At 50.2% G+C, this 24544-nt stretch overlaps 1 protein-coding gene and 1 long non-coding RNA gene across 2 annotated transcripts in view; one reads left to right on the forward strand and one right to left on the reverse strand.

The window, feature by feature from the left end:
- The first annotated feature begins 29 nt into the window (after positions 1–29).
- On the forward strand, positions 30–13479 carry LOC129500781 (uncharacterized). Its single transcript, XR_008662601.1, has 4 exons — positions 30–84; positions 6209–6294; positions 10114–10338; positions 12512–13479. It is a non-coding gene; the product is annotated as an uncharacterized LOC129500781 (long non-coding RNA).
- The window catches only part of HIF3A (hypoxia inducible factor 3 subunit alpha), a 29878-nt gene continuing 6858 nt past the window's right edge, over positions 1525–24544 (reverse strand). The window contains 13 exon segments of the mRNA XM_055311565.1: positions 1525–4826; positions 6977–7058; positions 8450–8502; positions 8505–8566; positions 9517–9788; positions 13826–13930; positions 15047–15237; positions 16232–16350; positions 19755–19902; positions 20114–20220; positions 22156–22364; positions 22515–22627; positions 22918–23002. Coding sequence (XP_055167540.1) covers positions 4729–4826; positions 6977–7058; positions 8450–8502; positions 8505–8566; positions 9517–9788; positions 13826–13930; positions 15047–15237; positions 16232–16350; positions 19755–19902; positions 20114–20220; positions 22156–22364; positions 22515–22627; positions 22918–23002 — 1644 coding nt within the window. The 3' untranslated portion in view covers positions 1525–4728.

Raw genomic sequence — 24544 nt, forward strand, 5'->3', positions numbered from 1 at the left:
CAAGTGTCGTAAAGCGCGGGCCCCGAAGGCTCCCTTCGCGCGCCTGCGCAGGGCCCTTTCTCCATAGAGCGCGCGGAGGACAAGGTGACCAGAGGGCCCCTAGACAGCGCCCTTCGTAGAACGAGCCAATGGGGAGGGCGAAAGGGGGCGCGCGGGGCGGGGGCGAGCGGGGAAGGTCTGGCCGGGCCCGCGCTCGCGAAGTTGCCGTGTTCGAAGGCCGCCTAAGTTCTGGAGGGGGGTTCCCCTGCGATTTCCCCGGGGTCTTCTTGGGTGGGCGGGTGTGGCTGCAAAGCAGCCCCGTGCCCCACGCAGAACCAGAGCCGGGAGACTAGCCCTACGGCCGGTTATTTGGGTGACCTTGAGCAATTAGGGGCAATTACCCCCCTCTGAAAAATGCGTGGATTCTCAAACCAAGAGACTAAAGTTCCAACCCTGAAGGTTAACTGTATCTCTGTTAACTGAAGGCGCTCTGGATGCCCTAGTCCTGAGCAAGGCTCAGAAGTTTGTTGCACCATCTCCTTTCTTCATCCTCATCTCCTAGTCCCCAGCCTGCCACAGTGCCCTTAGAAAAACCTACTCTTTCTACTGCATTACCTAAGATACACTGAATAGGATAGCCCCAGGCAACATCTCCAGATGCACACACACACACACACACACACATCCAACCATTACATCCTAGCAGACCATCCTCTCCAAGCCCTCAACTGCTCCTCCTGTGGAACTATGGCACTAAATCATTTAAGGACCTACTGGGGCTCCCATCCTACAACCACAGCTGTCCCACTTCTCAGTCGCCTTGTCCTGACAGCCTGATCCCACCACCTCGTATCGTAGCCAACAATCAGCCTAGAAGGTAGATAATAGCATCAGCTCCATTTTACCACTGAGGACACCAAGGTTTGTAGAAGTCAACCAACTTCTTCCCCAAGGTCATACAACGAGAGTGGCAGAGCCAGGACTTCACCTTGTCCCATCTGATTCTGTGCTCTTAAGCCCTACTCCACTGTCCCTAGACTCTAGATTTTTGAGATTTTTAGAAGTGTGTATGGGAAGGCTGCTGTGATGGATTTGAATCCCGGATTCGAATCCAGCTCAGTCCTTCCCTGCTGTGTGACCCTGGCAAGTGATCATCCTCTCTGAACTTGTTTCCTCTTCTGTAAAATGGGGACAATAACTGTGCTTATTATATATGATTAGAGGAAATTTGATAAGATCATAGGAATAAAGTATTTGGCAGAGGGCCTAACACAGAGTAAGCACTTTTTATATACACTCCGATAAAATACTCAGAGTGGTATTGAGTACCTAGACCTGAGAGGGGAGAGGAGGGGCTCACCCTGTTGGACAAGCAGGGAAGAGTTCCTGGAGGAGGGGATGTTTGAACCAAGAGCTGAGAATGAGTAGGAGATAACCAAGGGTGAAGGAGGAAGGAAGAAAAAAGCATTTTAGGCAAGGGAGCAACGAGGCCTGAAAGTTTTATTTCTTTAAAAAGATTCCTACATGATAGGGTCATGGCTCAGTAGAGCATGTGGCTCTTGACCTTGGGGTCATGATTTCAAACCCCACGTTGGGTATAGAGATTACTTAAAAATTTTAAAAGTAGTAATAAAAAAAGATTCCTGCATGGAACATAGGAAGAGGGTTATTATAAAAGTCATATAGAGATGGGACAGAACCGGCACACCCATCTGCACCTGAATCCGTAGACACGCAGTCTCTCTTTCTCCCTCTCTCTTTCTTTCTCACACACACACACACACTCAAGTACAGAGAACCATGTCATACAGATACCAGTATACAGAATGATAGTGTCAAAACAGTCCCATATGTGTAAGCATAATTGTAACACCACAAAACCTCCCACATTCAGGAACACAGAAACCCAAAGTAACCAGAAACACAAAGCAGAATCATTTCACTCAGATACTAACATACAGGTAGAAGAAATTACAACTCCCCACCCCTCACAGGTTCACAGAATTATGTCACAGTAAATGTCACAATAAATAGACTTACAACATCTCCAGGCATACAACTTTACATAGTCCCATATAGGAACACAACCATACACACACACAGCGACATGGAACAGCCAGTGTACCCACATACCCTGAAGCAACCCCACAGATGAGTCAACACACGGAGCTCTGGTGCCTACCAAGGCAAGATCTTTATGGTGGTGTAGAAATTAGTGGGTTTCAGAGCCAGAGTGGCTGGTCCAGTCCCTTCCCTTCCCCAACCCAGCCCAGTTCCCCGAACCTAATTTGAGGGCCCAGATTACCCCCTGAGGGAGAGAGGGCCCAGACCCTCTTCCCCCATAGCACCAATCTGGATAGGCCATCCCATGACAAAACAGAGTGAGAAGTGCCTTCCAAAAAGGGGGTGAATTGAGCTGAGAGAGGGAGGCCTTTTTGTGTGGGAGACCCGAGTAGCACCATCGTAGAAATAGGGTTGGAAAGTAAGAGTGACACAAAGGTGGTGTAGAGGACTGAGGAGTCCTGGCCTCTCTCCCCACCCTGTGATATGCAGATAGGGCTGTGCGTGTCTCTGTGCGGCTGGGGAAGTCTCTTGGATTGTAAAGGGAGCCCCAGGTCCCCCCAGGTACCTGGGGTAAAGTAAAGCTAAGTGCATCCCTGGAGAGCTGAGGGGGGCAGTGATGGTGGCTCTAGGACAGGGAAACTGTAAGGTATGAGCTTGAGGATGGCGAGGCTTGAGCATGAAGTCCCCTAGCAGAGGGACTTGGAATGGGAAGACTTGAGACAGAACGGGAAGTGGGGCAAGTTGAGTAGGATAGGAAGCCTAGAATAGAGTTACGAGGATGGGGTCTGGAATCAGAGAGTCAGAGGAATCCAAACCAGAGGAATCCACAGGGTGACATCCAGATTGTAGAATCAGGAATACCTGGAGGCTAAGTTCTAGAACCAAAAGAATTTGGATCTGAAGTCAGAGATAGCTGGAGGCTGTGAGGCCTAGAACCAGAGGAATCTATAGAGCAAGAATAGAATTCGCAAAACTCTAAGAACTGAGTTCTAGAACCAGAGAGATTTTGGAGTCATGAGATCTAAAATCAGGAGTTGGGCATTGTAGGGTCTAGAAAAATGTATAAAGGCAAGGTCTATAATCAGAAGATGTCTGAAAGCTAAGTTCTAGATCTAGAGTAATTTGGAGTCATAAGATCTGGAGAGCGAACTGAAGATTGTGGGGTCTAGAACCATGGGAATTAACAGGGTGAGGTCTGGAATCAGAAGACATCTGAAGCCACGTTCAGAAATCAGAGAAAAGAGATAATCATCTCTGGAATCACAGGGTCCTGCGAACTGCAAGTTCTAAAGGTGATGTAGTCAGGAACCAGTGGATGGTGGAGGTCACAAGGTCTAGAGCAGAAGAGACCTGGCATGCGGTGTCTGCCCTGGAAGTACTATAATGGTTGTAAGAGTGACATAAAACTCATTTTACTCTTCTTTGATTGGAAAAACAAGTGTTGAGTGTAAAAAGTTGAAAAGGAATGAGCTGGGCATTGTGAAGTGTACCACCAAAATGACTTAGAAATTTGGAATTCTGGGTTTGGAGCCAAATGTATCACACATGAGGAAGACTAAAACCAATATGAAGCTTGGGTTGTGGGTTCAGTCTGGAATCAGAGGCAGTTGTTGGTTGTAAGAGGTGGAATCAGCAGGAGTTGGAGCATGTGACATCTGGTACAAGGGAGACTTATTTACAGAGAGGTCTGGAACCAGAGGAAGTCAGAGTGAGTTCTAGAACCAGAGGACTCTGGTGGGTGTAGGCTCTGGAGCTTGAGGGACCTGGGAGCTGTGAGACCTAGAACCAGACAACTTAGGAGACCACGGAAGTATGAAAAGAGACAGCGCTAGAGGTGGTGGGTCCAGGACGAGAAGAGGGGTTTGGGGGATATGGGGTCTGAACCCAACCTGCTGGGGGCTGTGCAGTCTAGGACTAGAGAAGGTCTGAGGTTGTGTGGTCTAGAAGCATAGAGAGCTTGAGGTTGCATGGTCCGGGAGCAGAGGAAGCTGCAGGTTACCCCTGGTAATAGGAAGCCCGTAAATGGAGCTAGTGTCCTGGCAAGGCTGGGGGCAGCAGAAGTCCCAAGTGGAGGGGCGGGTGGAGCGGGGTGGCCACTTGGGAGGCTAAGGGATTGATCAGAAGTTGCTAGGGGTGAAGTCTGCGCCAGAGGCCCCTCCCCATTAACACCTGAGGGAGGAGGGGGGATCAGGGTCCTGCATTCTCATGGACCCCAGGCAATTCATAGCGATTAAAAACATCATTAAAACAACAAAGATAAAAATAAAAGAAAGATGGATGGAAAGAAAGGTGATCATGGTTATCAATACTCCCCAGAGCCCAGAAACACAGGTCTGAATCCCAACCTCCCCCTCCCCGCCCCAATTACCAAAATTGAGCCAGGAGAGTTGGAGAAAGAGATGAGGTAAGCAGTATTGAGAACCCAAGGGAAGTCCTGAGAGAAGGAGGAGGAGGGCTCCAGGGACCCCCCTCCCAGAGGTCACTGAGCTGAGACCACCCCAAAGAGCCCCCAGATGTCAGGGGCAGAGGGGTGAGGGCTGAGGTAGGCCCAAGATGGGCAGGGGCCACCAAGAAGAGAGAGGGAACCCCTCTCTTGGCACCCCCATCCTGTGCGTTGGCTGCCGGCGTGGAGTGTGGTTGAGGTCCTTTCTGGGGAGTGGCAGGGAGAAGGGAAGAGGGCCTGGCTCAGTTGGCCTGGGCCAAGCCCACCGCTGGTTGGAAGTGGCTCCTGGGCTCTACGGTGTCCTCATCCGGGTAGAGAGAGAGCAGCGAGGGGCCCAGGCCTGTGGGGGAAGATGGGAAGGTCAGCCAGTGGGGAATTACTACCCAAACCCATCTTCCCCTCATGACAGTTAAAAGCGTGGGTGGTGAGGCAGGTGTGCCTGGATTCACATCGTAGGAAAATCGTGGGCAAGTTCTAATCTCTGAACCTCGGGTGCTCGGGATGTTTAAGGCAGCTGGAGCCAGATGCTGCCTGAGTTTGCCGCTCTTTACTTGCTGTGTGAGCCGAGGCAGGTGACTTCACCTCTCTCTGCGCCAGCTACCTCATCTGCAAAATGGGCTACTGCTACTTCCTTTCCAGGGCTGCCGTGGGAAGTAAACCAGTGAATCCCTGTAAAGTGCTTTGAACAATAATTAGCACTGGTGAGCGCTCAGTAAATGAGCTGTCGTTACTGAGGGAACAGGCGTACTTACTTATACCTACCCCATTCGGAAAATGTCTACTGAGCACCTGCTGTGTGCCAGGCACAGGGGGACAGGGCAGGTAATGGGACAGACGAAACTCCCCATCCTGAGTTCCAGCAAGGGGTGTCAGTTCGATTGTGTATACAGTAGGTTTCGCACAAAACTTGGCACAGAGTGAGTGCTAGATAAATCTTAGTTCTTCCTTTACAAACGTACTGAGGCCCTGCTCTGTGCTCAGCCACTGCCCTGCCTAACCCAGACTGTAGAGTATGGCAGTGACAAGATAAGCCTGGCCCCTGCCCTCACACGGCTCATACCCACAGGGAGAGGTCAGCCAAAAATCAAATGACAAACACCATGAGCTTAGGAAGTTAGGGAGGGCTCCACAGAAGGGGTAATATTTGATCTGAGATCTAAAGGATGCAGTAATTAGGCAAAGAATAGAAGGAAAAGCATTTCAGGCAGAAGGATCAGCATATGCAAAGGCCCTGAGGCTATCTCCTCAAGCCAGATTGCTTCAAAGTCAGCAGGATGCCTTCTGGAGTCCCCATGTAATTAGTCCCCCAACCCTTCTTCCTTCTTTGCTGCAGCTGTACTGGCCTTGCTTCCCCCAGCTAAGATACACTTCTACCTCAGACCTTTGCATTTGCTCTTCCTTCCACCTCGAATGCTCTTCCCCTAGAAATTTTCATGGTTCACTCTCTCACTTCCTTCAAGTCTTTGCTCAAATGTCACTTTCTCAATGAGACCACTCTTAACTGTACTACTTGAAATTGAAATCCCACCCCCCTCCCCCCACCCCAGAGTTCCTTTTCCCTTTGCATGCATTATTTTTCCCAGAAGCATGTGTTTCCCTCTCTTGCCTCCCTTCAGCTCTGTGACAGCAGGGATTTCGGTTTTGTTCACAGGTGTGTCCCAGCTCCCAGGACAGTGCCTGGCACTTATTTGTGTTCATTAAATCTTTGTTTCATGTCTGAAGGACAGAATGAACCAAACAAAAGACCATAACTGTGGCTGGAACAGAGGATGTGCAGCAGTCAGACCCCGCAGAGATTGGAGGACAAGGTGAGGAGCCTGTTCTTTCTCGGAAGGGCACTAGGGAGCCATGGATGAGTTTGGAGCGGAGGGAGGCCTGGGTCAGATGTGTGGAGGTTTGGAGTGGAGCTCTGGCTACTGACAGGTGTGCTGGAAGGTGAGGATGGTAGCACAAACAAGTCTAGCAGCCGGTCTCGCTCTGTGGCTCGGTGGCGGGGCTCTGGGGCCAACATGGCGTGAGGGCAGACATTTCTTGAGTGTTTACTACCAATCAGATCTTGTGCTGGGCTCTCCTTGTGCTGCCCCTCCATAGTTCCTGCACACATCTCCTTAAGGTAAGAACTATTATAACACATCTGTCAGAGGAGGCAAGGCTCCAGAAGCAAAAACTATTTCCCAAAGCCACGTAGCTGGGAATGACCAAGGCAGGACAAGCCCAAAGCATAATCAGACACAGGCTTCGGGAGGCCTAGACTGAGCCTGGTGGCTCAGCTTCCACCCCAAAGGGCAGCTCTGGGAAGCCTCTGCCTTCCACCCCTCGGGGCCTCTCTTTCCTCCTCACAGTGCTGCTGAGAGCAGAAAGGGGATGTCTGTCTTTACCAGGGTTGCATACAGGCACTGACAGCCGCCCCCAACCTTCTGGATTGCCCCCCCTCTCAACCATCTGGGGCACCTTCTTGGGGAGAGAGGGATCCAGGGCCTTGCTACTCACGCAGGGGCTCATTCAGTTCCAGGAGGTGGGTGCTGGGATCCTGCTGGCTCCCTGGGGCTGGCCCTCCTGTCAGAAGGAAACTCTGTAGGAGAGAGACAAAGCTGCCACCACCATCATCATCATCAATATCCCAGGAGACAGGATGGTGCAATGTGGTTAAGAGCTCTGCACGGTCCAGCGGCCACTTATGGGCTGTGTGACTGTGGATTAAGCCAATGTCCTACATCTCCTCCGTGTGTCCCTCCAGAGCCCCGTCCTGCCCTTCACCTGTGCCCCAGCAGGTAGACGATGCACATGGACCCAATCAATATGCAGCCTTGCTCCGCATGTTCATGTTAACAGGAGATGCCAGCATAATGGACGAGAAAGCAAGGGTATCTGATCTAGCTGTATCTCTGCTGGGTCGTCCTGGGTTGGCTGTGTCCCGCCATGGAAGGTTTTGGCTCTCACAAGACCTACTGTCTCCAGGATCGAGTGACCACCCTCTGCCCTGTGCCTTCAGGCAAGGGACAGTGCCAGCTCCCTGTGCTGCTGGCCCCATGGTGATGCACCATCTCTTGCTGATTCCTAGACACTGACCCATGCAGTTGCTTGTCCTCTCATGTGCAAATGTGAATGCTAATAGTAACGACCATGGCAACAACATCTTAAGAGTGGTCATGGGGATTAAATAACTTAATCATGCAAGGCACTTAGTACAGTGTCTGCTGCAAGGTAAGCACTCGGTAAATATCAGCTGTTGATACTATCAACCACAAATAGCCCTGCTCTGAGTGAGGAGCCAGAGAGCCATGGAAGGTCCTGGAGGGAGGAAGTGGTGCAGCCTAGGAGGGGTTTTGGAAAGGGCAGAAAGGACAGCAGAGGTGAGATGGAAGCAGGGAGATGGGGGAAGGCGGGATACGGGATGCTGCCTTTGCTTGCTTATTTTTATACTATTTATCACAGCCACTAAGGATGGGCCTAATTTCATTTGTTTCTCTTGAGTCCTGTGAGATGTAACCATCCCACTTCCCAGATGAGGAAACTGAGGTTCACAGTGGTCCCATCCACCTGCCCGATGGTCTCACAGTTACTAGGTGGCAGACCTGGGACTTCAACTTAAGTCAGTCTGACTCCAGTGTCTGGACTCTTAATGCTACACTAATAATCCAAGGCCAAGAACTGTCTAGGTTTGGGGGGAGGCTCTCGGGAGAAGAGGAGGTTCCTATACCTACTAACATTTGTCATTTCTCCCCTTCACCCTGCTTAATTTTTCTTCTTAGAACTTACCACCAACTTACATAAATTTGCACAGCTCTTCCATACCCCTGACCTGAGCTAGCAAATCAAGGTCCTAGCCTCACCTGGATGACTGACCTTCCATTTGACCTTCAGCCAGTACCTGCCCCTCTCTGGTTTTCCCACCCATAAAACAGTAGGCTTAAGGCCACTAGGTTCTGAGGGCCAGAGAATCACATGAGTCACCCAACATACCAGGCTGAGGGGAGGCAGCAGGAAGTTTTCAGGTTCTGGGCTAGGGGACCGTTTGGGGGTCTCATTCCCAGCAGCTCCGCCCCCTCAGCCTCGTCTTCTGAGCTCTGAGCTAGGGTCCTGGAGGGAAACAGAATCTCAGAACACAACAACCCAAGCAGGTGTGGGCACCACTGTAAGCAGGTGATAAGCACTCATTCACTCTCCCAGGTGCCTGTTTATTCCTTTACTCATACACTCACCCATCCATCCACCATCCACCCATCCATCCATCATCTATCCATCTACCCACTTACCCATCTCTCCATCCACCAATCATACATCCACCCATCCATCCACCCATCTACCCACCCATCCACCAATCCATCTTCCCATTCATCCAGTGATCCATCTACCACCCACCCACTCAGCATCCATCCATCTGCTGTATTTATTAATTTCCTCCTTCCCTTGTTCAGTAAGTCTTTATTTAGGAACCCACTGTATATCCAGCACCAAGCTGAGAGCCTTGGGAAATAATGAGATGTATCCATAAAGCCTCATACAGATAGTAAAGGGACCATTCTGGACACTAAATGGGCACATGCCTACAACATGGAAAGTAAAAACTCGAGTATTAGTAATTTAATGTCTCTGGAAGGCAGACATGAACCCTCTGAAATTATATGCAAAATTGTGCGTCTGTATGTATGTGTAAATGTTCTTGGGAAAGAGTCCATAGCTTTCCACAGATTCTCAAAGGTGTTAGGAAACTTGGTTTTAGACAGTTGCTTTGACACTTGCAATGTCCTTTTAACTGTGACAAAAATCATCACTAGGCCAGATAAAAATCTGTTCCAAAGGAGAGGGCTCTGGTGGACTGGATAAACAAAAAGAACAGTGGAGGGCACTCTGGGGTGGGGGGGCACAGCTGAGGCAAAAACAGAGGTTGAAACGAACATGGCATGGGCTGGGGACACCGAGAGTCCAGCTGGAGCAGAGGCCAGCAGGTCAGTAGGAGGAATGATGAGGGATGGGGCTGAAACAGGAGGCAGAAGCAAGACAGGGGGTCCCTCCCCTTATATCCTCACCTCTTCCGAGCTCCAGCCATGGAGGAGGAGGCCGAGGGGTCCCCTCTGGAAGGGCTGGAACAGCTCAGCCGGGGGTCACTCCCCCAGCGGGGCAGCAGGGAGGACTCAGTGGTTGGGGGTGACAGGCCATGGAAGCTCCGTGCACGGGGCCTGGGGATGGCTCCTGGAGGTCTGTGGAAGGCCCTGGGTAGCTGCTCACTGGAGTTGAGCTGGAAGTCATCATCCATGGAGATGTAGGGGGCCAGCATCTCCAAATCCAGAGCATCGACATCCTGCGGGAAGCAGAAGGAGGTTAAGAACAAGAGCCTTGAGTCCCAGCTCTACCACCTCTGAGTTGTGTGCCCGTGTGGCTGACATCAAGAGTCTGAGCTTCACTTTCCTCATCTGTAGAATGGGTGGAAGGACTCTGGTAGCCAGTCCCCAAGGTGGCTCCCAAGGATCCTCACCTCTTGGTGTTCGTGTCCTAGTATAGTCCCCTACTACGGTGACCAGGGTTGATCTGGGAACAATAGAATATTGAGGGGATGATAGTGTGTGACTCTGGACATCAGATTATAAAGGTACCATGGCTTCTGTTTCTGCTGCAAACTCTCTCAGGTCACGTGCTCTGTGAGAAGCCCTACGGAGAGGCTCACATGGCAAGAAACAGACCTCCCGCCAGCAAACCAGTGAGTCATCTTGGAAGTGCACCCTCTAGTCCCTTTCAAGCCTTCAAGTCACCGCAGCCCTGGGTGATGACATCTGGACTGCAACCTCGCAAGAGACCCAGAGCAAAAGCCACCCTGCTAAGTGACTCCCAGGCCCCTGATCCCCAGAAATTATGTGAGCTAATACACGCTTGTTATTTTCAGTTTTAGGGGATTGTGTTACCCAGAAACATACAGCAAGTAAAATTTTGATCCCAAGAGTGGGGCGCTGCCCTAACAAAAAGCCTAAAATGCAGAGTGGATTTGGCACTGGGCAGTAGGGCAAGGGCAGGGGCTGGAAGGGCTTTGAAGAGCCAGTCAGAGCCTAGATTGCCTTGAACAAACTATTAATGGAAACATGAAGCACAAGGAGCTGGCCAGTGAGGGCACAAAGGGAGGTGAGGAACACGTGACCAGAAGCCCAAGGAAAGGGGATTTTTGTTGTGAAGTGACTAAAGTTTAGCACCAGTGTTGTGTGCAGTTTTGTGGAACTCAGAACACATAACTAGTGAGCCGGGCAATCCACCTGTGAGATTGCCAGCCAGAATGCTGAACGGCTGCCTGATTTCTTCTTGCCACTGAGTAAAGGCAAGAGGAGAAATCTTTTCTTTTTAAAGAATGTATTTATTCATAAGAGACACAGAGAGAGAGGCAGAGACATAAGCAGAGGGAGAAGCAGGCTCCTTGTGGGGAGCCCGATGTGGGACTCGATCCCAGGACCCCAGGATCATAACCTGAACTGAAGGCAGGCGCTCAACCACTGAGCCACCCAGGTGCCCTAAGAAGAGAAATGTTAAACAGAAGGAGCTGAAACTTGAAGGTTTGGAAGATTCTCAACCTCCCTGTGAAGAATCAACTTTACCCAAAATGAGGTGTGGTCTTTGCCCCAGCTCGTAGTGATTTCCCGAATGGCCAGATATGTCTTTGCTCCTCGGGGTGAGCCCCTGGGGCCATATCTGGTACTGTGCCAACAAGATGACTCAAGCTGGGGGCTGGTCATGCCTGAATGGCCAACCGTGTGATGGGAGGGTTGGGGCCACGTGAGATCAGACTGACCTCCAGGGGAAGCGTGTGTATCAGGGAGGTAAGATGAAGATTAAGGTTAACTACATGGGGAATAATCCAGTCATGCATACATAATGACACTTCAGTGAAAACTGGACACCTGGGGCACCTGGCTGGCTCAATTGGTTGTATCCGACTCTTGGTTTCGGCTCAGGTCATGACCTCACGGTCCTGGGATGGAACCCCATGTCAGACTCCGTGCTCAGCAGGAGTCTGGATATTCTCTACCTCTGCCCCTCCCCCTATTTATGGTCTCTCTCTTTCTCTCTCTCTCTCTCAAATAAATAATAAATTAATCATTAAAAAAAAACAAAATTCTGGACATCACAGCTTGGGTGAGCTTCCTGGTGTGGTGATACATCATGTATGCTCCCAGGAGCGTGATATGTCTCTGGGGTCATGAAAGCTTTGCATGTGGGACCCTCCCGGTCCCAGATTCCACCCTATGCACCTCTTCCTTTGGCTATAATATTCTTTTACTATAATAAAACTATTATCATAAGTCCAGTGCTGTCCTAAGTTCTAGAGCTACTTTTTTTTTTAAGATTTTATTTATTTATTCATGAGAGAGACAGAGAGGGGGCAGAGACATAGGCAGAGGCAGAAGCAGGCTCACCGTGGGGAGCCCAATGTGGGACTCGATCCCAGGACCCCGGGATCACACCCTGAGCCAAAGGCAGATGCTCAGCCACTGAGCCACCCAGGGGTGTCTCTCTAGAGCTACTTCTAGCAATTATTGAAACTGAGGGACTCAGTGGGAATCTCTGAATTTGTAGGCAGCTAATCTGAAGTGCGGATGGCCCTGGGGCCTCCCAAGCTTGTAACTGATGTCAGGAGTCTTGGATAGACTTGGCAGACGGGAGGACTGCAGCCTTCACCTTGTGTTTGCCCAGATGGCAAAGGATGCTAAACCTGAGCCAAAAAGAGCACTCTTGGGAAGGCATGGTCTAAAGATGAAGCCCAAGGTGTGACTATAAAATTCTTGGTGATGGCTTTGGAAAGATCAAAGGTGTTGCCTAGAATATCCTGCAGTCAGACAACGGCGCACTAGAGTTTAAGGATGTGTCTTCTCAATCAGACAACAGGGCTTCTATTAAACTTCCAGGCACTGTCACTCAGCATCTCAGTAAAAGCCCCAAGGTAGGGGCTTATCTCAAAGAGATCATGGGCATGACTTTTGTGTAATGGAGTGAACTCCAAAGAGATTCACATAAGACCCACACTTTTTTTTTTTTTTTTTACAGATTAATATATAAACAGAAATGTTGCCAGCTTGGACTGGAAGGGACAGAGATGGTTACTAAATGAAAAGAGCCTTTGGGTCACCAAAGTCCCCTAACAAGAAAGCAGGTCATGAAAACCCTCTCAGCTGCAAAAACATGTTACCTTTTATGAAGAAGCAAGGAGGAGTCCAAGCAAGGAGTCTAGTCTAGAGGGTGGAGTCAAGAACCATGGAGAAAGTAGTAGGAATAAGTTCTCATCAAGGAACTTCCCACAGTTGTCCAACCAGATTTCAAAATTGCTGTGGACCAGTGACACCTGTACACCCTCCAATCCTCTCGCTCTTTTTGAATAGGAGAACACATGGCCGTACTTTGTGCCTGTCCCACCATTGTATATGGGGCATGTGGCTGGCACATCACTTGTCTCTTTAGTTCACAGGCCAACAGAGTGAGGGCTTCACCACTCTCAGGCCTGATGTAGGTGATGAGGTTCCAGACTTTAGGCTGATGCTGTCATGGGAAGAGACTTTGGGGGCACTTGGGAAGAGGTGAGTATATTTTGCAGGAGGGAGAGACATGAATTATTGGGGGCCCCAATGATCCTCACCTTCTGGTGTATGGAGATGCCTTCTGCATTGTATCCGGGTTGGTCTGTATGACCAATAAATATAGTTGCTTCTGAGATTAGGTTATAAAAGACTGCATTTTCTGTCTTGGGCTCACTCTTGTTATCTCTTGGATTCCTTGCCTTGGGGAAAGCCAGACAGCCTATGTGGTAAGGAACTGAGGCTTCCAGCCAGAGCCAGTGAGGGGCTGATGCCTGTCAACAACCATGTATATGAGCTTGGAAGTGGATCCTCTAGCCCCACATGACTGAACCCCTGATGGAGCGCTTGACTTCATCCAAACAAGGGACTCAGCAAAAACCAGCTGAGCTGCTCCCAGATTCCTGAATCTCAGAAATAGTGTGACTAAATAAATGTTACTTCTTTCAAGGTGCTCTGTTTGGGGATGATTTATTATGCAGCAATATATAATACATCATATCACTGTCATTTATCTAGCCACTCAAACATTCAAGTATCCATCCATCCATCATCTATCCAAAGAACCAGTGGCCTAACTACTCATCCAAACATCCAATATCCATCCATCCATCCATGTATCTATCTAACCATCATCCATCCATCGACCATCATCCACCTAATGAATACAGTGACCTTTCTATCCATCCATCCACTCATGCCCCTAACCATTCAGTCACCCTCTCTAAAGCTCAGATATATCAGCCCCCAGAGCACAGACATAGACTGTTTCTTCCAGGCCAGCCCTTACCTGAGCTATATCTAGATCCGTCTCCACAGCCTCAAGGTCTTTCCCTGAGGCCAAGAGTTTGTGTGTATTCTCCATGTTCATGAGTGGTTCATCTGGGAGATCAGCCTGTGGGGAGAGAGTAGCCACTTAAAGGAAATCTGGAGCCTAGGAAATGTTAACAGTAAGATAGTCTGGTATTTGAGCTCAGGGGTAGAAGTGAGGGTTAAATGTCAGATGGCTGGGACACCAAGGAAGTCAAACAGCAAAAGTGAATGAATTCTGGACCCCGGTGTTCAGTAGGTGGAAGAAGCTAGGGATAGCTTGACAGGGTAAACTCAAAGATTAAAAGACTAAAGCCTGAGGCCAAGGTATTCAGGCCCTCTAGAGTTAAAGGTCTTGGAATCTGAAGTTTGGGTAAAAATGATGCAGAGTCCACTCTCCCAGGTGAGGTCAAAGGCCACAGTCTTATTTTGCTGGTGGAGAAAAGATTTTAGGGGTGGGGGTGGTTGGGTAAGGATGAGAAAGTCAACATCATATAATATGGGCCCCTGAGTCAAAGGTTATACTATGGGTGCCTGTGTGGCTCAGTGATTGAGCGTCTGCCTTCAGCTCAGGGCGTGATCCCAGGGTCCTGGGATGGAGTCCCACATTGGGCTCCCCGCAGGGAGCCTGCTTCTCCCTCTGCCTATGTCTCTGTGTCTTTCATGGATAAATTAAGAAATCTTCAAAAAAAAAAAAAAAGTCACACTATGTGAACTCACGTAAAAAATGTAACTGCTCTGGTATACTGAGCACCTACTAGGTATCAGGTGTCTACTAAGCACTTCCCATGAATGATCTCAATGAACCCTCAAAACAATCAATGAGATAGCTACTTGCTGTGATCCTAATTATATATATATAAAGACACGGAGAGCCCACTTGCCCAGGACAACATAGCTGGTAAGTGGCAGATTCAGGACTTGAATCCTGGTTTGTGTAATTTAAGACATTAGACATTCTTGACTGTTTGAGAGCCTGGATGATTGGTCAGAAAGCAAGGAGGGGGTCACCCATGGCAGTCCCAAATATCCCAGGTTTTGGTCCAGATAAAAGTTGAAGAATCTGAGATGTAGGTCTTAAGGGAACCACAGCCTTCCCATTGCACAGATGGAGAACTGAGGCCCAGAGAATAGCAAGATTCAAAAGCCAGAAGCCAAAGCAGCATGGATCCTGAGGGTTTACTCAGGAGGAACTGCTTACCGGAAGAGGACTTTGGGGGCGCCGTGTGGCTAGGGGTGCGCTGGGGGTGGCGGCTACTGAAGTCCCATCCAGGATTGGTGCCAGGAGGCGACGAAGGTCAGGGCTACAGAAGCGGCGGGGATCAGCGGCCAGGGTGGCTTCGCTCAGGGCAGGGGGGTGCAGGAAGGCCAGGATCCGGGGACCAGAGGCATCTACGAGACGCAGAGATGGGGAGGACACAGAATGGTCATCCAGGGCTGAGGGGCAGAGCCCTCCACACCAACCCCAGGGAGCCTCATTGACATTTTCAACAAAGTATCAGAGGGGATGCCATTCACGTGCTGCGGAGCTAAGTTCTGCAGAACGCTTACTGGACCAAGTCTAATCCCTTCCGTTGCCAGATTCTGGTGAGACCGTGGAGGGTCCTCGGGGGGCCAGTGCAGGGTGGGGGGCACACAGTAGGCTCGGGATAGTAGCAACTGCCCAAAGATGGGGAAACGTTTTACTATTTAAAATCAATACGGCTGGGCCGAGGCCCACGACTGACCCTATTTTCCAGTGACACAGAACAGCCATCAGCCACTCAGCTCTGGGGGGCTTGCATATTAGGAGAAAAGACTGGCCCAGGGCCTCAAGGAGGTTCTAAGGTCCCTGGAGGGGAGTTCTGAGCCAGAAAAGGAAAGGATATCAGTGACCCCATACCACACCCAGGAGCACTGGCTGCCAGTGACAGCTTGGAGAAGGTGATTGGCCTTGAAGAACCAACAGGAAGAGAAGCTGGTCCAGGATTGGGGAGTCACCGAGAAAGGAGCCAGACTTGGGAGGGTCAAGATTCCTGGATGCCAAGGAGCAGTGAGGTGGGAGCAGGGACCCAACCAGCTGAAGGGTGGGGGCCATGGGGAGCCATAGCAGGATTCAGAGCAGAGGAGCCACAAGACTGAAAGAATCATCCCAAGGACACAGGAGAAGACGAAGGATAGCAGAGAGAAGAGCATTCTGGGCAGAGGAAACTGCCAGTGCATAGGTCCTGATGCATGAGAGTCTAGCATGTTCCAAGAAGGCTAACTAAGGAATCTGATGCCGCTCAGAGAGTGAGAAGAGGAAGGAGACAGGAGTCTGGTCACACAGGGCCTGGTGAGCCCTTTATTAAGGCATTTGGGCTTTTCTGGAGCCACAACCCCTCCCGGTCCCGGCCCTGCCCCATACCAAGGCTGTCCCCGGGATTAGGGGTGTCCTTCTGGGAGGGGGTGCCCCGCTGAGAATGTCTGCGAGAGTGTCGCTCCGTTTGCTCCAGGGACAGCACCACTCCGGTCTCTTCCACCCGGCTGGGGTACAGGGCAAAAAGGGGAGTGGAAGTCAGGGAGCATCCCCGGCCCCCAGCCCAGGCAGCCCCTTCAGATGACGTCCTGTCATAGGAGGCGATCTCGTTCAGGGGCAGAAGGGCATTGTGCAGAAAATAATGTGCCACATTTACTTGTTGCCTTTAAGGATTTAATTTTTGTTGAATGCTTTTTATGATAATAGCTTTTAAAATAAAATTATGTGTGTCTTCCCAAGCTCTCTCTGTGGAAGGAGACAGAAAAAAAAAAAGAGTTGGCATTTAGCACAGCCTGGGTAGAGAGGGGAGACGGGTGGGGGCGGGGGTGACAAGGGACAGAGAAGGGGAGAATAAAAAGGCATAAGAACAAAATATTCTCTTTATATTTGCTTATAAACATATTCTTAGAAATGACTGATTAAGTATATATATTTAACATTCTTACATTACCAAATATGAAGAATTCAGAGGGATATATTTTAATGAATAAGATTTTATTTATGAAGTTTCTATTCATAGACATTTTTCATATTCAAGGGAATGGATTTATAAATATATCCTTCTTATGTCCCCCGCGCCTCCCTTCCCCCCAGTCTCTAGCTGCTCAGACAACCCAAATGTTCGCTGAGGGAACTGGCTTTTGGAGAATTGGTCTGGGGGCTGAAGACCAGACCCTTGTTTGCATCTCGTTTGCATAACAATATGCAGGAGGGCCTGTGGGTGGTCCTCCCACCAGCTCTTTGAGAAGCTACAACCCCTTCCCCACCCTCACCAAATCCCTTCTGGGCTGGACACATCCCAATTTAGGCTGGACCAAAGCCACCCCATCCCCTTTGAAAAACACAAGCACGCACATGTCACACTTGTACACACGCATGGTACACAGGAGAACAGCAATGCTCATATACCCCCAAGTCTATACACAGACAGATATGGATGCATAATCCATGCTCTCCTTGCTCACACATGTGCATATTCAGCACACGAAGTTCACTCATTCGTTCATTCCATAAACATTTCCTAGACAACTAGTACTGCCTGATGGCTAAGAGCAATGGCTCTGCAGGCAGTGGCCTGGGTTCAAATCCCTACCATGCCACTTTTGAGCTGTGTGACCTTGAGCATGCGGCTGAACCTCTCTGTGCCTCATTTTCCTTCCCTGTAAAGAGGCAATATAATAATACCTCCTCCCCAAGTTGTTATGAGGCCTAAGTGGGCTAATGCACATCAAATGCATAGAACTGTGCCTGGCACATGGTGAGCTCTATGTAAGTATTTGCGATTATTGTTTATTGAACAACTACTAGGTGCCAGGCGCTGTTCTGGGTGCTGAAGATTCAGCAATGCCCCGTGTAAATGAGTTTTTTTCCTTATAAAGCAATTGCTCACTGCAATGGACGGAGGCTCAGGTGTGGAAGGGGAGGGGTTCTTATATACAGAGTATTACCACCTGACACACAGATAGCCTTGCAACTGCACACCACACAACAAGTACACAGAACAAGGGCAATTAACACCATATACTCCTTATTTCACTATCATTAAGTAAACTCCTATTCTTTCCTCACCCATTTCTGCCAGGCCTGCTCTTTGCTTAGAGTAAAGAAGACTGAAATCACATGGCCCGGCTATAGAAAAGCAAATCCTCACAATGAATGAAAGACATTTCCAGAAGGGAGGGGGGGGATAGGCCCCCTCTCATTTGTAGTGACAATGGCAATGGGAGGCCTCTTGCCACCTCTACAAGCTATTCAAAGACTCTGATTCAGAAAGGTGTTAAAATGAGAACCCCTAGATGATCAGTCTTGTTTTCTTGTGCAATACAAAGACTCATATGGATATTCCTGTTACTTGCTTTTTTTTTTTTTTTTCTTTTTTAAGTAAGTTCCATGCCCAACATGGAGCCCAATGCAGGGCTTGAACTCAGGACCGCAAAATGGAAAGCTGAGCTGAGATGAAGAGCTGGATGCTTAACCAACTGAGCCACGCAGACGCCTCTACCCATTTCTGTTTTCTAATAGAATCTGTCCTCGATCAGGGGTGCCTGGGTGGCTCAGTGGCTGAGAGTCTGCCTTCAGCCCAGGTCATGATCCTGGGGCCCTGGAATTGAGTACTGCATTGGGCTTCCGGCAGGGAGCCTGCTTCTCCCTCTGCCTGTGCCTCAGCCTCTCTCTGTGTGTCTCTCATGAATAAATAAGTAAAATCTTAAACAAAGAAAGAATCTGTCCTTGATCAAAAAGACGTAAGAAAACTCCTAAGGCTTTAGAAATTGATACCATGTCCTGGAAGTTAATTTGCAAAGAAAAGCTGTAATTTTGTCTTCTGTGGTAATTTGCTGCCCTCGCCACAATGTTGTCATGGTGAAAACTTCTAATATGCTTAATGCAGTGGAGGAGAGCCTGTGATTTACCAGCGCACATCCATCAGAATGGTTAAAATTAAAAGAAGACAAAAACAGACAATACAAAATGCTGGCAGCCATGCAGAGGAACAGGAACCCTTGCAGGGCTGGTGGGAATGCAAAATTGTGCCGCCTTTTTGTAAAATGACCTGGTGGTTTCTTGTGAAGTTAAATATACACTGACCATATGACCCATCCACTCCATGCCTAGGTGTTTACCCAAGGGAAATGAAAACATGATCTCACAAAATCTTCTATGAGAATGTTTACAGTAGCTTTTTTCGTAATCACCCGAAATAGGAACCAGCCCAAATGTCCTCCAACTGGTGAATGGTAAACAAACTCTGGTCTGTTCATATTCATACCATAGAACACCACTCAGCATTAAAAAGGAGCGTCTCATACACACAACGGAGATATGTTTTAAATATATTATGCTAAGTGAAAGATGCCAGACTCAAAATGCTCCATACTGTAGGATTCCATGAACCTGACATTCTGGAAAAGGCAAAAGCCTAGGGTCAGAGAACAGCTCTTGGTGGCCAGGGGCTGGGGGGTGGGGTGGGATTCACTATGACAGAATGTTTTCGGGTGATTCTCTATACCTTGATTGTAGAAGCAATTCACAATCCCACATCTTTGTCAAAACTCAGAGAGCTGTATACCAAAAAGTGAATTCATTATATGTAAATTACACTTTAATTTTTAAAAAGCCCCCACGATTCTGCTGTATTTCTTTTTTTTTTCTGCTGTATTTCTCACTTTAAGTTGAATATAGAGTCCTTTTCCATTTCAGTGAACAGTGCACACATGTGCATGGGTGTGCGCACACCCATGCATGTGTGTGTACATGCAGACACATCTGTGTGCATTTAGTCACACATGCTCTGCATACGTGCACATGTGAACACTCCCTCTCAGAGTTGGATGCACAACACACGCACGCTGTATGCACACACACCTATCCACACACACACAGATCAGACCCACACATGCCCCCTCACACTTACCTGATCAAGAAGTGGACGCAGACGATACTCTCAGAATGGGGACCCCGGCCCCCTGACACCACTGTGGCCTGAGTCTGGGTCCACAGATAGCCACCACTCCGGGCCAGGAAGCGATACTGCCCCGTTACTGCCTGGCCCTTGCTCAGCACTGGGGAAGGGGACGGGGAGGGGTCAGGGCCCCAGAAGGGACAAATGGGGCAAGAAGGTGCTGAGGGCAGGGGCTTGGGTATGGGGACCAGGAAAGAGAAGGTTCCTTGGGGTGTGGGGAGCAGGGAGCCGGGATCGGGTTTGGGGGGAAGGCTCTCTGGAGCATGGGGAGCTGGGGGGCTGGTTTCAGAGTGCCAGGAAGTCTCACGTACGGGTGTGGATGCTCTGGCCAACGGCGTCCGAGTCCAGAGCGTGAATGTACTCATAGGCAGAGCAGCCAATCAGGTCATCAGGGCTGTAGCCAGCGACCTCTGCGATCCTGGGGTGGGTGCAGTGGGGCCTGGTCAGTTCAACTGGCTGAGGTGGAGGGTGGGGCTAGGGGACACGGGGATGAAGCCGCCAGGACAGAGACAGATGGGGTTGTAACAGAGAGAAAGGGAGAGTAAGAAATAGAAAAGGGGTTATGATAGGCTGAATTAGTGGTCCCCAGAGAGGTCTGCCTCCTAATCCTGGGGACCTGTGACTACTGCAACCTCCCAGGGCAAATGGGACCATGGGTGGCTGATTAAGTGAAAGATCTTGAGATGCGGAGCTTCATCTAGATGAGCCAGGTGGGCCCAGTGTGGCGACAGGGGCCCTCACAAGAGGGATACAGAGAACAGGACAGGTGCTGATGGAGGTGGAGGGCAGGGCCTTGTGTTTTGAAGATAGAGAAAGGGGTTCCAAACCAAGGAATGTAGGAAAATTCTAGATTTTAAGGCAAGGAACCTTCAGAAGGAATGAGGCCCTTGGCTTTAGCTCCATAAACTCATTTCAGGGGCGCCGCACCTGGATGGCTCAGTCCACTAAGCATCTGCCTTCAGTTCAGATCATGATCCCAGGGTCCTGAGATCGAGCCCCACATCAGGCTCCCTCTCAGCAGGAAGGCTGCTTCCCCCTCTGCCTTCACTGCTCCCCCTGCTTGTGCTCTCTGGCTCTCTCTCAAATAAATAAGTAAAATCTTAAAAAAAAAACAAAAAAAAAAACAATCTAACTCATTTCAGGCTTCTGACCTCCAGAGGTCTGTGATGTTTTGAGCCACTTGGCTTATGGTGATTGCTACAGCCTCATGGCAGGAGAGGAATGGGGGTAGTGGGGATGGGAAGAGTAAAGAAGGGAAGAGAGAAAAGCGGGGAAGAGAAAGGACAAAAGAAAACCACAAAATGAAAGATTGGAAAAAATGAATAAAATAGAAAGTAATGATGATAATGATTAAAAATATTATCGCAGCTCTTGGCTGGCTTAGTTGGTGGAGCATGCTTCATGGAGACTCTTGATCTCAGGGTCACAAGTTAAAGCCCCACTTAATGAAAAAAAGATTTTTTAAAAAAAAACACACTTTTAGGGGTGCCTGAGTGGCTCAGTGGTTGAGCATCTGCCTTTGCCTCAGGTCGTGATCCCGGGGTCCTGGGATCAAGTCCTGCATCAGACTTGCTGCGTGGAGCCTGCTTCTCCCTCTGCCTGTGTCTCAGCCTCTCTCTCTCTGTGTCTCTCATGAATAAATAAAATCTTACAACACACACACACACACACACACATCTATAGCGCTCTGCACTGGGCAACCCACTGAGTGCTCAGAACAGCTGCTCTAAGGAGGTTCTGGTCTCTCACTCCACAGAAGAGACTGGGAGAGCACAGCACAGAGAGGTGCTGGCGTGTAGCGAAGGGTACACAGCCAGGCTTTAAACCGAGCCCGAGAGCCCGACAACGGAGCCCAGACTTGCCATTCCCAAGCGACTCCAGGACGAAGGGAAGGAAGGAAGATGCAGGAACAGGAAGAGCCAATGGGAGAGAGGGGAAGAGGGAAGAAAAGGAGAGGAAGGAAAGGCTAGGGGGGTGGGTTAGGGCAGTGTGCTGAGTGCTGCCTTCCGTGTTGGGCACTGCGCTAACTGCTTCAAACGCATGGATTCATTTAGGGAAGGCGACAGAGGGACAGAGAGAGAGAGTAAGGAAGACTCAAAGAGCACAGGGAGAGAACACAAGGTAAAAAGACCCACAGAGAATTCAAGGACAGACAGCCACACAGAGACAGAGAGAGATAGCATTAGAGAGAGACAGAAGTGGATCAGATGGAGAACCAGGGGAGGGGGTGGGGAGGCAGGAAAAGGACAAGCGAGTGACTGAGGCAGAAAGGAAGAGGAGGAGCTGGGCCAGTGGAGGTTGGGGGGGGCGTGTGGGGGAGTGGGGGTGGATGGGCCGTGGGGCTCCTGCCCACCTCTCATCACAGTAGGTGAACTTCATGTCCAGGCTGTGGCGGCTGAGGAAGGCCCCCCGGCCTAGTGGGGGCTCCAAGCTGCCGGGGTGGGGGATGGCTTCACAGATGAGCACCAGGCATTGCAAAGGGGGCTCCAAGTTGGGGCCCCCCGCTGGGGAAGCCTGTGCAGGGGGCTTGTAGGCCCTCATGTGTCCAGAGCAGTGCAGCACCTAGTTTGGGCAGGGACAAGGTGGTAATCCACGTGGGCCTGGGGCTCCCAACGGGGCTGGGAGGTATGTCTCTGTGGGCCCTCCCCTCCCTTCCACCCAGAAGCTGAGAAGGAGAAACCCCTGACCCACCCCAGGCCAGGCCCTGCACACCTTCCAGGTGGCTGCCTTGAGGTTGAGGGTGCGCCCACGATTGGTGAGAGTACTCTTCATGCGCAGGGAGAAGCAGCGCTCGGTGGGGACCTCCGGCTTCTTTTTGGATAGGCCTGGGGTGGGGGGCCACAGGGATGGGGATGAGCAGGTCACCAGGTGGCTCTGGACAGGGCCCAATTCCCTCCAAACCCTGCTTACTAAAATCTCCCCGGCCTCAAAGGTCGCAGCCTCTAGCAAGGGCCCCCAGGAGTAGGGAATCCTCCCTCAGATACCCCAGGGCAGGGCTGTGTCCCCCTCTTCCCATCTCTCTCAGCCCAGGCTTCCAGAGGAGGAGGAGATGTGCTGAGGGACGGGTGGAGCCTTGGCACCTATGACCAGGGTCAGAGGCCTCGAAGGAACTCACTCTGCCGCGGAGTCAGCGCGTCCTGGAGCTCCTCTTGGTCGCAGGGATGGATGAAATCAAAGATACTGTGTCCGATGAGCTCAAGCTGCCGGGGGTGGGGGGGGATATAGGGGGTGTCTAGGAGGAAGAGCACTTTTACCAGGGCCTCTGACTCGCCCCCTCCTACCCATCCTCACCATCCCTGCCCAAATTCATGAGCCTGGATTACTTCACTAGTCCATTCATTCATTCATTCATTCATTCATTCGTCTTCATTCATTCACTCACACACTCACTGAGCAACCATCTCTTCGGCACCTGCTATAGCAAGGCCCTCTTCTAGATGGTAGGCAAAGCTGTGCCACACAGGCAAAATCCCTACTTCTCAGAGCTTATTGGCTAGTGGGGCAGATGGTCCATAAGGAAACAAATAAAACAAAACAACACAGATATAAAACAATATGGTAAGGAAATGAAGAAAACTAGTGTAAGGCCATGAAATGAGGGGATGCTATCTTAGAGGCCATGGTCAGAGTCCGTGTCTTGAGGTGATATTTACACAAACTGCTGAACCAAGCCAGTGAGGTGGTCATGTGGCTCTCTGCAATGTTCTGGAAAGAGGGAACAGCAAGTGCAAAGGCCCTGAGGTGAGACCCCATTCAAATCCCACCCATTTGGCAAGCCAAAGATTCAACATGTTGTTTCAATTTAGAAAATGAGCCTGGCGCTGGCAGGAGGGGATTCACAAGGAAGGGGGCACACACAGCTCACAGTCCAGTGGCGGTGCTGACTAGGGGAAGAAGGCTTGCTCTCCTCTGACAGCACCTCCTGTAGCTGGATTCAAATCCTGGCTCTGCCACTTCCTAGCTTTGGGGCCTTGGGACATTCACCTCTCTGAACCCCAGAGCTCAAGCTAATGGAGGAATTGGTGCCAGAAGTGGGATAAGAAGGCAGGAGAAAGGAAGAGATGCCAACTATGGAGCCCATTTGTGTGACATAGGAAAAAGAAGGATAACTCTCCTGTGGGGCATGCCGTATGGATTAGCTGAGCTCAGCTCTCCACCTGTGTCTCCTGCCTTCCCATCCCCAGGCCTCTGGGGATTCTTCTTCTCCCACCCAGGGCCCCACACCCCTCCCTGTGAAGCCCTCCCTCAAGCCTCTAGTCTCTTCCCTCCAACTCTACCTCTGTGTGCACCACAACAAGGGAGCTCTCCAAATCCTAAATCCGATTCTACCTCTCTCACAGTCTCTCCCCTGCTGAATATCCTTCCATGGCTCCCCAGTGCCCTGGCAATAAACCTGATTTGGCCCTAAGGCATCTAGCTCTGTTGACTTCTCTAGACTTTTTTCACTCTCCTTTCCCACTGCACTTAGCACATAGCCAGGACACACCTCTTTCTTTATCTCAAATTCTCTATTTTATCTTACCTCTGGGTCTTTGCATATTCTGTTCCCTCCACCATGAACACTGCCAGTCTTCGCTGTTCCCATCCATTCCCCATACCTTCTGACTGGCTAAAGGCCTTCAGGTTTCAGCTCAGATGTCTTCTTTCCCAGGAAGCCCTTGATTCCCCACTGAGGCTGGCTCAGGTAACCCCCTTCCCCCGAGGGGCCCCCTAGGCTGCCCCCTCCCAGCCCTGGCCATTCT

The sequence above is a fragment of the Nyctereutes procyonoides genome, unplaced genomic scaffold (assembly GCF_905146905.1).
Source record: "Nyctereutes procyonoides isolate TBG_1078 unplaced genomic scaffold, NYPRO_anot_genome, whole genome shotgun sequence".
In the NCBI taxonomy this organism is placed as follows: domain Eukaryota; kingdom Metazoa; phylum Chordata; class Mammalia; order Carnivora; family Canidae; genus Nyctereutes; species Nyctereutes procyonoides.